Here is an 11,297-nt window from a genome sequence, read left to right as displayed (position 1 = left end):
CTTGCTATGTTATTCCTCTTTCATGCCCTTTTACTAAGATGCACATTTTTACCCTGGATCACTCTTAAGAGAAATTTTTCTTTTGTGACCGTCTTCAGTTTCTTTTGCCTTTGAACGGGACTTGGATGTTTTTAAGTGACAGATTACTACTGACTTGTTCCATGTCTGAGGGTTGCAGAATTGGATGCTTACTTACATGGCTCCTACTGCCACACTATCTAAATGCTAACATTTTTCTTTTACAGAAGGCACTGTGCAAGGAAAGTGTTCTTAACCCACCTGCAGAAGAATAAATGCTGGGAGATTTAGGTCCTGGTCCAAAACAATATGTAGGCTCCAACTCTTACTGCCACTGATGTCATTAACAAGCCAGAAGTCTAACATCTTCACTTGATTTGCACTTCACTGATTTCTTCAAGGTATAAGAAAATTATGGTCCAGTTGATGACTGAATGTATGTATCTGTATAGATAAATAGCTGTCTTGTATCATCAGCCAAATACCCTAACGTGGTTTGACCACTTCATTCCAATAAAGCCATCACAGTCATTAAATAGTCTTTTCCTCAACAGCTTTTCCAGATTAGCTGTTCGGTTCATGAGCTCTGGTAGCTCCAAAGCTGATGAAATCTACAAATCGCCCACAACAAGTCAGAACTTCTTTTGCTTATGGAAAGGAAAAGACTCAAAGAGCACTGTAAGTAACAGTCAGGAGAATAGGATAGGTCACAAACATCAGGTAAACGGCTTAAGTTAAAGAAATAAACCGTCTAAACTCTGAAAATAGCTAGTATGGTAAAAATGCTTCTTTCCCATGTGACCTTGTAAACAATAAATAAATACACAAAATACAAATTCTAAGCTATTAGGAGTGATGGTAACAAATTATTGATTTTAATGCTCTTTTTGAAAGTATTTATTTAAATATTTAAAAGGTTTCATTGTATTCAGTTTTTACAGTCATAAAATTTGAGCCACTCTTTTTCACATTTAAAAAAAGTTAGGGCATTTCTCAAATGTCTGAAATCAGCCAAAAAAACTACTAACAGTTTGTTGCTTAAGAGAAGTATCCACTAAGAGGTATACAATCAAGATTGAACTGAACTTGTATTCTTAATTCATTAGTGGAACTGTAAGGCCCTCTTCTGGATTATAAATTACTGCATGGCCAAGCAAAGTACATGGAAATGACAGAGTCAACCAGTGCTATGAAAAAATACATCTGGCTGTAAACATGTGATCTTAAACCATAAATTTTCCTCTGTTTAGAAACAGCCGCTTATTCATCTGTCTGGTCACAATAAAAGAAATCACATACATAGAATTGCAGGAACAGGTAGTAAATACCCTATTAGTAAAAACTCTGTACAGAACATTATACATAATATAATTGGACATTTTAAAAGAGAAGGACACTGAAGAAACCTTCACATATAATTTTTTGGTAAGTTTCTGTCTCCCATCAGTGTAGGGCTAATTACGATTGTTCTTCTTCCGTACTTTGGATTTTGGTGCTGCCAAGAAGAAATAGAAAGGGGGGAAAAACATCAGAAGTGAATTATAGTAATACCAGTGCCAGCATTCTTTTGAATTAAGTTGGGATCAGAACAGGTCCATTAATGTGAAACCTACCATTGGGATTTTCTTGCCTGTAGAAAGCTTTTAACAATTCCACTGCTTCTTTGGCACGATAGCCAGAAATGCACTGTTCAAATTAGAATGATGTTCATGAGCACATCTGAGAATAACACATTCCATGCTTCACAGTAATGCCTTAAGTACAGAATAATTGTAAACAACTGTACTGTCTATTTAGGGGTCAGAAAATCTCTTTTTCAGGTTGAACACCTAATACCTATGAAAAACACTATGTTTAACACTATGTTAAATTATTTGCCTAATAACTTAAAGTTAAGCAAAGCAAACTTTCTTAGTAACTTACATAAAAATTTTATGCAATCTTAAACTTCTTTCTTATTAAGATGGTATTTCCAGCATACTTCATATACTCTTCAAGCACTTGGAAATGTAAGACATACATGTAGGTATTATAGGTAAGATTCAGAAAACATTGGTCCACACACACATCCTTTATTCCTAACAGTCACCTCTCAGACGTTTTTAGTCCTTCCAAGATATTTTTCCAACCATGAATATTAATGACAAAGCATTTAAATGTCACTAACACTAAATGAATCTCCACCCACACTAGAAAACAATTACACCTATATATCCCACTGCAGCTGCCTACAGAAACAAAGGAAGGATTTGTAATAGCAAGAATCTTCTGATTTCTTTCTTCTGAACATATAAATACCCTAAATACCACATGCCAGTGTTAGCACATGAACACTCTTCCAGTACTGACTGTACAAATTAATTCAGATGCTGGTCTCACAACCATCCTGAAAGATGCTTAATATGTTTACACTGGACTGCCAAACTGTATTGTCTTCCTGACTAAAATTCCTTCTGAGCCTTCACACTTCAGTACTTTTTTAGAATGCTGAAATATATTACTTGTTTTTCACATCCATTAAATCAGAAAGCTTAAGTGTGGAAAAGAACCCTAATAACCCTAATCAGTGTCCTTGTACAAGGCAGGATCATCTACTGTGGTGTATAATGTAATCAATGTAATGCTATAAATACTCTATATGTATAGGTATACTAGTATAATGCTGTCATGCATGTAGATTTATGTACGCTATACTTCCACTAAATGCTTGTCCAGCCTTTCTTGAATTACAAAGACGCCTCATTCTCCCCAAACACTCTGTTGCAGCCCTTCAGTATCCTTACTGTTCAGGAAATTCCCAACACCTAAACTAAATCACTTCTGCTACTTCTCCAGTCTGTACTTATTTGGGGATTTGCATTATATTAAGTTTAAGCTAATGTGTATTACCTCATACATAGATAGACTGGGAGCAAAGATACAATCATTTTCAGTGGTTCAGCTAAAACCCAGTAACCTAGTAAGGTGCTGTTACTGCTGTTGCTGCAGTTTAATTTTTCCCTCACCTCTTCCTGCCGCATACAATCACTGTTTTAAGTATTACACATCTTTTAGATATACTTATTCCTTACCTTTTTCCACAAGTATAATTCTTCCTTTTCCTCTTTGATGCATCCTTTCAAATATTTTAAGACTGTCGTCAGGCAGTCTTTTCTTTAAGGACTTAATTTTGTTTATGCTATTTTCTTGTTAAGTCAAGTTTACTTGACTTTGATCCGAGTCCTCTTAAACTGCTGCATAACATTCTCAAAGCATGGTGACAAAGCTAGGCACAATACACTAGCAGAAAAGCAAAAAAATTTTACAGCTTACTTCAAATGGTTCTCCTGAGTCCACCATATCATCAGACGAGATGCTCAAAACTGAGCCACAGCCTCCAAATCGCTCATTTCGACAGCCATATATGACCCGTGGAATTTATGTGAATGAGTTAAGGTATTAAGTTAAAGTGAAAAGCAAGCAGGAAGTACAGTAGCCTCATTTTAGTCATTAAATTCCACTAACATGTGCTTGTACTTTTCAAACTAAATTAGTTTGCACTACAATTCCTCCCTCATAAAATCAGAGGCTACATCTGAATAATGTAAGATGTATTGCTGAAGATGTACATCCAGCTTTTCTCAGAAAGGAGAAGCATGAATCCCACAGCAGAAGCATAAGAAGATGTGATTTACTGAGTGTTAAAGCTGAATACTGAATGAGGTTAACTTGTTTTACGTAGTAACAGGTATCTCTAAAGTTGATTTTTACATCCCTAAGAGAAACCGTTGTTTGTCATAATTGCACCATTCCTCTTTCATCCTTGAGTCTCTCACTATTTGCCATGCAGTAAATGGAGATGGGTACAGACTCACAGGCAGTAAGATGGTATCCCTGTTGGCTTTTCCTTACAGTGTCAAGCCCTTCTCTGTGGGCACATGACCAAAACAGTGACATTTTGACACACAGTTTGCCAGCATGAATAAACATGAAAGGATACTCATCAAGCGCAGGGCAGCTGCACACATGATACAAGGCTCTACTGTTACGTACATTACCGAGTTGGCAAACACTTCTGTATAATCTCTGTTTTGTTGCTTGCACCAGTCCAGGACCTGATCAATTGCCACCAATTCGGCATGTCGAGTAGCCTAGGATATAAAAATAAACATTTTCTTAAGGCGTGCATTGGTTGAGAGCTTTAAGCTTCTCGCTTATAGAGAGATACAAGTGACATAAAATGCAGTGTCATAAAATTATTCTTTCAAGTCAAAGGCACAATGGACCAACACCTAATCTATTAATGATGCAATTATTTTCACTTAAGTGAAAATAATGTAATGCTTTCTTGAGAAGTCTCTTCTTAGTACACCTCTTTGCTGGCTCAAGTTACTGAAGAAATTTCATCTGCAGAAGAAATATTCAGCCCAAGAAAGAACATATTAAACCTCAATCTCATATGCAACACACACAAGATGAACAAGTGCAAACCAGTTTTTATTTCTACTTGTTCCTACGCAGAGGAGTCTGCTCAGAAGTTCTCCTCTCTCTGTCATGCCAGCATAGCAAGACAAGACATGAAAGCTCTATTTGACACATAAAGCCTGTTAGAACAACTGATCCAACCCACTGTGCTTCCAAAAGCAAGAACACAGGCTTGATACATTCTCTGGAAAGATTGAGAAACTGCCCCTAGCTGGTACCTTTTCTTGCCTCTGACAGTGCTGCTGTGCCTGCAGGGAATGAACACACTGTGAATATGCAAGAATTTCAGTATGTTTCTGGAACTGCTTGGCCTACTGTGTAGACACAGCATTTTCAGTTTGCACCAGTTAATCCTGCCTGGGAACACATACATGTGCAATAGGTCCATCAAGTAACAGGCAGGGATTGCAGCATATGCCTGATTGCAAAAAGACATAAGAATATTGATTTATCTTTTTTTTAATCCAAGACAACTGAATTGTAAGTATCTCAGAGGTCACAGCAATAGGCATGGCACAAAAATCTGAACAGAATCATAGAATTATAGAATGGTTTGGTTTGGAAGGGACATTAAAGCTCATCTAGTTCCAACCCACCTGCCACAAGTCCAGTAGACCAGGTTGCTCAAAGCCCCATCCAACCTGGCCTTTAACGCTTCCAGGTATGGGACATGCACAGCTTCTCTGGGCAACCTGTTCCAGTGTCTCACCACCCTCATAGTAAAGAATTTCTTCCTTGTATCTAATGTATATCTAATATCCTTATATCTAATGTAGATTTACCCTCTTTCAGTTTAAAGCCACTGCCCCTTGTCCCATCACTACATGCCCTTGTAAAAAGTCCCTCTCCAGCTTTGATGTACCCCTCGTTTAGGTACTGGAAGGAGAAAGAAAGAGAGGGAGCAGGAAGTGTTGACTTTAATTGCAGAGAGACAAAAACAACCAGTAATGTCTCCGTATTGCTCTGAAATGTTTGCGGCAGCATGTTTTACCTATCAAATGTCATAGCAAAAGTACCACAAAGTGCTAAGGACTCTCCAGTTACAAAGCCTGATGGTTATGTGAATTCAGGTTGTTAGTATTTTCCTTCTTTTTAATCTGTTCTGGGAAAAAAAAAAAAGTTTTTGACACAGGCATTAGACTAAGAATCAATACAAATTGTGCTTGTACCTCTGCTACATGTCTTTATGTGACCTTAGGTAACTTCATCTCAATACCTGACCTTGGGTTAATGTTTCAGCACTTTGAAAATCTGGGGTGATAACTGTGAGATGCTCCACAATATATGGCAAAGGACTCATGTAAGTGACTTTGTGGTAAGTTTAATACTGTTTATAATGTTTCTAAAGTCCTACAGAGAGCTATGTTGCCTATGCCTATATTAGCAGATAGTGTAGTACAAGGGGAGCGTATCTGTAAACCAAAACAGTGCTGAGGACTCAACATCAAATCAGGGGTGCTCACACTGCCTAGCTCCACTGTAGTCTCATGGACAGTATATTCCCAGCAGAAGCTGGAGTGCATTAGGTATGCTTCCTGAGTGCATCTTTTCAGTATAGGTTCATCTGAAAGGAAGACAGCTTGCCAACTCTGAGGCATGAAAAAAAGGCATGCTAAGCAGACACAATCAAGAAATTTATTCCATGAGTGCACTTGTGATCTGAATTAATAGAGTAATGAACCCACTCAGAATAACAACATGGATCTGAATCAGTATGCAGGCATGATTCCTCCAGACCTACCAGTGCAATCTTGCCATGAAGGTTGCCTAGTTGAATAAATGAGATCACACCAGCTGAAGTCACAGTGCATGCTCCAGCAGAAAGATGCCTCAGAATCACTACAGCTACAGTAACTCAAAAGTGTATGTTGTGGCTAGTCTATTTTTGTGCCCCTCAGATCAGAAGAGACATGAATACCGTACTGGCTTTTTGACTCCTGAGCATGGATTGAAAGCATATATATGATAAGCCTTCATTACCAGAGTAAAACATGTCTCTAACCTATGGCACTGCTTTTAGCTAGTACACTGAGCAGCTTTTAGGCCTCCGCTGATCCTAGGAGTACAAGTTGAGAAAAGCCAGGCAGCTGCTCTAAGTCATACCGGCTTCTGTGGCAATAGAAGACAGCTACACAAAAGAGACTACGCTAATACAGAGTATTACTAGATCCCAGTGCATCCACATCTTAAGTACTACATACTGATTTGGTCATCTCACCTCATGAAGACATGGGAACACCAAGACAAACTCACCACAGCATGAGAAAGGGTTATCCAAGTTACAGAACAGTCTCTGTACAAACACTAACTAGACTACACCTCTTAACTCACCAGATAGAGTTATTAGTTTTCCAAGTTAAGATGACTACAGTAGAGGGTTAGAAAAATCAAGAAAGATGTGGAAAAGCAAACAGTAAATTGTGATTTATAATTTCTCATAACAAGTGGGCACCCAATGAAATTATCAGGCAGCAGATTTAAAACAAACAAAAGGAAGTACTCTTTCACAAAGCACATAATTAAATTGTGGAACTCATTGCCACAGGATGCTATGGAAGCCAAAACCATAAATGAGTTCAGAAAAGGTTTAGACAAATTCATGGAGGATATGTGCACAGACAGCTATCAGAAGCAAACATCCAGATACACTCTTGGGTTCTGGAAGTCTCTAACCTATTCACTTTCACAAGTGGAAAGGATACGCAAGGGGAAGATACCTTCTGCTCTCATTTCTTGAGGTCCTTCCTTAAGCATCTGCTAAAGGTCCCTCTTAAAGACAAGATATGGGGGAAAACCTGACCTCCTAGGTCTGTCTTAAGATTTTACTTTGTGTAGAACTATCACTAGATAGTATTTTTATTGACATGCTGTGTGTAAAATAACATACAAAAAAAAAGGTGATTTTCATTTTGAGTCACTGGCTCAATTCATAAGCTTCTATAAACCCCTGGGTTTTTTTTAGTTCGCCAATCTTACACACCATTTTAAAGCCAAGAAAACACAAACAGGTAAGAGTAGCAAGGGAAAAGAGAATTACGAGAGAGTGGCAAATGGTGGTCCAAAGAAAAATCATCTGAAGCTGATGTCAGTGGGGAAAAAGCCTTAATAAAGACTTGAAATAGCGCCCCAAACTGTGGCAAATGTTCTGGAGAAAAATAAAGGTGTTATCACTGCCCTGAACAGTTTACCTTCTAACTCTTAGACCAGATTTAACATGTGAGAGTAACAGGGGCCAAAGCTCAAAGTTCTGTATTATCTTGTGGCTTCATTGGCAATATAAGAATGCAAACAATACTTCATTTTTTATTATCATGTTCTGTACTTGCAAGATGATCTGGACAAAGACATGTGCTATAATGACCCAACATGAGATAACAAAGGAGAAGTCCGCATGTATCAACAAAGGACCTAGGACAGATAGCATTTTAGTGGGAAGTGAACGACTGTATCACACATGGGAATAAAGATACCCAGGAAAACGGTTTTAGTTGGGAAGGGTCACGTGTTATAAGGAAGAAAATGATCAGGTTGGTCCAAGGAAAGGCTATGAACAAGTGAATGTGTGAGCTGCCAGTTCTGGCACAAGCTTGTGAATGTACTGCCAGGCCTTTGAAAACCAATGTCCTACAAAGATATTCGTTGCACTGTTGCCCAATAAATACAAGTAATGGCATGCCTATTTTGAATTGCTGATGACACAGCCATGCTCCTCAAAAAAAAAATAAAAATACACCAAACACAGCTGTGTACAAACTCCCTCCTTCCAACAGCAACGTTTTTCTGTAAGAACGTGATGATGATCAATAATTTTGCAAATAAATTGCAGAGTAAGAGGCAGTATCTCTGGCACTAATGTGTTCTACTATGGACATGTAGGACAGAAACCAAGTATGCAGGGTGACCAGAGACAGACTTAAAAAAAGCAACTAAATTTTTTTGCCAAAAAAAGCAGTTTAGGAATAGAATGAAAGAGCACATAAAAAGACACTACCTGCTGTTAACTCCAGTCAGTTAGAAGATGCAGGGACTTAAGGAGAAGGAGGAATGTACCTGACACAAAGCCTTACTGGCAAGGTGATTCCCAAGAGCAGGACTGGAGGGAAGGACAGCAGATCTAAATGGATATATGATCATTTTTTAAAAGTGGGGGAAAAGTTTTCAAGGAGTGAGAAAAGCCAGTATATCATAAAGCTAAATTTTTGAGGTCAGAAGGCAAAGGCTAAAGGAACCAAACATCAGCCTTGCAAAACAAATTACATATAAAGTAAAAATAACCTGAGATGTAACTTGAAAAAAAGGAGTTAGAACTACTACAGTGACCTTGAGATGAGGCTCAAATACAAGTACTACTCCAAAGCAAAATTAATATTTTGCCTTTTCAATAAAAATGACATGGAGATTGTGCTCAAAAGACAAAATAAGAGCATGAAAGCACAAATTATAGCATATGAGATACAGAACTAGGACTTTACGAAACTGTATAGGCCACAGAAGAGGGATGAAGTGCAAAACCCCAAATTTATAGATCACCTCCATCAGAAAAATACTGAAGAACTCCTGCATGAGGAGTCTCACAGCAATGCTTTTAATATATCAAGGGAGAGTGTCACATGACTGAAACCTGGCAGAGCATATAGAGTCACCACAATGAGAACAGGAAGGACATACAACCCTGACATCTACAGATCCAGGATAGTCTCAACAATGAAACAGGCAACATGACAAATTTTGGAGGTAGTATTATAAGGTCTAGTCTATAAAAGGAAAATTAATGTGGATTTGCATAAAACAGTTGATACTAAATTAACCTCGTAACTTTCCTTGGTGTTTCTCTTGCCTAGAAAAAACATTTGTCAGTCTCACCTCTCTGGACTTTTACAACACATCTGGCACAGCCAACACACGAAATTAGTGTCAGTCTGGGGAAAACAGCATAGCATGAGACATGCAGGGTGGGAAAGCAAAGAAGATAAGAAAGGGGAAATACTTGTCCAGAGGGAACTAACTAGCAAAGATGCTCAAAGATCACTTTGTTCAAATGTTTTCAGTTGTGACATTGGCATTAACTGGAGAAACACCTACAGAAAACAACCAATAATGTCACATCTTTCATATAATGAAAGATATCATCACAAGAGACAGGGTCAGACTGCCATTCAAGAGGTAGATGGCCTCATACATGGGATAAAATTAAAATAAACTAAAATAAAAAAAAATAAAAACAACAAATGAAGAATAACAAGACAGCATAAAAGACTAAGGAAGCTCCAGAAAAGATGTGTGGCCTTACTTCCAGGAAGAATGGAAAGCATTATCAAACAAGGCACAAGAGAAAGTCCATCTGGAATAAAGTATACAGTTCTGGTTAAGTGAATTCAAGAAACATGCATCAAAGCTGGAATGGATGTATACAATAATTATTAGCAGGAGCACAGAAGGAAAACCTTTCTTCTGAGAGGAGATTAAACAGACAGCTTGGGGAAAATAGGGAAAAACAAAAGCCAAAAGGGAATATGTGCTCAAAATCTAAATACATCCAAGCTATGTAAAATAAAGGATGATGCTGATCTAAGGAGACATAAATGGACAAATAACGAGTTCAAAACTGGGAACCAAGATGTTTTCTAGCCATCTGAGAAACGATGCTCAGGAGAAGTCCTGCAATATGAGGTGGGCTTTATGATCTTCCCAACTTCGCCCTCTGCCCCGTCACCGGGATGACACTGCCCGCCCCCCCACCCCCCACCCCGCCCGTGCTGGCCCAGTACCGGGGTGCAGACCACAAGGCGGGGAAGCCGCAAAGCCGCGCTGCCCCCGGCGTACGACTGGGGTGCCGGGAACACCTCTCGCCCCAACTCACGTTCTTGGTCTCGTTGACCTCGTTCCTGCCCCTCCCCACGACCTCGCCGTGGTGCACCACGAGGCACCCGACGGGAACCTCCCCCTTCTCCAGCGCCTCTTTAGCCTGCGGGACACACACACACACAGAGGAGCAAGCAACAGCGTTACCGTACCAAGCTCTAACGAGCAAGCCCCTGTCCTCCCGCCCCCTACCCGCTGCCGGGAGGGAAGGTAGGCCCGGCCCGCCCGCCCCGGGGCTCCCGTCAGGCCTCTCCCGACACTTCCCCCCGCACCCCTCACGGCCGCACTAACCACATCGAGGGCCTGGTCCATCCAGGCCAAAATCACCGCCTCGTCCTCCGCAGCCGCCATGCCGGCACCGACGGGTCGCGGGCGGTGTTTCCGGGGGGCCGGGCGGCGAGGCACCTCGGGCGGGGCCGCTGCCCCCGCCCCTTCCGCCGACGTGAGAAGGCGAGGGCCGGCCGGGCCGGGCACGAAGGATGCTCAGGTCCCTCTGGAGTTTCCTCAAGCGGCACAAGAAGAAATGTCTCGTCCTCGGCACCTTCCTTGGCGGTGAGTGCTCGGCAGCTGAGCCGAGGGGCTGCGGGGGCCATAGCAGGGGCCGGAGCGGAACCGGCCTTGGTGCCGCGGGGCCTCTCCGCTGTGGCTGAGCTGCTCCCGGTTCCCGCCGGGGAGGCCCCCTCGGAGGCGGCCGTCGGCCGTCGAGCCCTTCTGTTAGGAAGCCGGTCTGCCCCCAGACGGGCCCGGTGCCGGCCGTGGGCGTGACCGATCCGGCGGTGCAGCGGGTCCGACCGGCCTCGTCTCCGCGTGGCCGGCGCCGCGGGGTGTTGCGCAGGGAGCTCCGCCGCGGGGTGGAGCGGCCCTCGCCTCGCTGGTGACACCGAGCTGCCCACCGACCGGCTCTGGGGAAGCCCAGGGGTGGGAGGGGTTTTCTCACGGGCAGGGGAGAAAAT

The 11,297-nt window shown here is 41.4% G+C and overlaps 2 protein-coding genes across 2 annotated transcripts in view; one reads left to right on the top strand and one right to left on the bottom strand.

The window, feature by feature from the left end:
* Positions 1 to 1,365: 1,365 nt before the first annotated feature.
* Positions 1,366 to 10,761, bottom strand: ADAT2 (adenosine deaminase tRNA specific 2). The gene is made up of 6 exons (XM_061471701.1): positions 10,636 to 10,761; positions 10,343 to 10,447; positions 3,998 to 4,148; positions 3,331 to 3,437; positions 1,632 to 1,704; positions 1,366 to 1,513 (listed from the first exon to the last, which is right to left on the bottom strand). The coding sequence occupies exons 1-6, from the start codon at positions 10,693 to 10,695 to the stop codon at positions 1,473 to 1,475; spliced, it is 537 nt and encodes a 178-aa protein (XP_061327685.1). The 5' UTR covers positions 10,696 to 10,761; the 3' UTR covers positions 1,366 to 1,472.
* PEX3 (peroxisomal biogenesis factor 3) overlaps positions 10,760 to 11,297 on the top strand; it is a 22,385-nt gene continuing 21,847 nt past the window's right edge. Inside the window, exon 1 of the mRNA XM_061471699.1 lies at positions 10,760 to 10,896. Within this exon, the coding sequence (XP_061327683.1) occupies positions 10,824 to 10,896 (73 nt within the window). The 5' untranslated portion in view covers positions 10,760 to 10,823. The remainder of the gene's footprint in view (positions 10,897 to 11,297) is intronic.

Source organism: Pezoporus flaviventris, unplaced genomic scaffold (assembly GCF_033815535.1).
Source record: "Pezoporus flaviventris isolate CSIRO_AGI_PZ_B2104156 unplaced genomic scaffold, CSIRO_AGI_Pfla_v1 ptg000066l, whole genome shotgun sequence".
Classification (NCBI taxonomy): Eukaryota; Metazoa; Chordata; class Aves; order Psittaciformes; family Psittacidae; genus Pezoporus; species Pezoporus flaviventris.
This window is presented reverse-complemented; position numbering and strand designations above follow the sequence as displayed.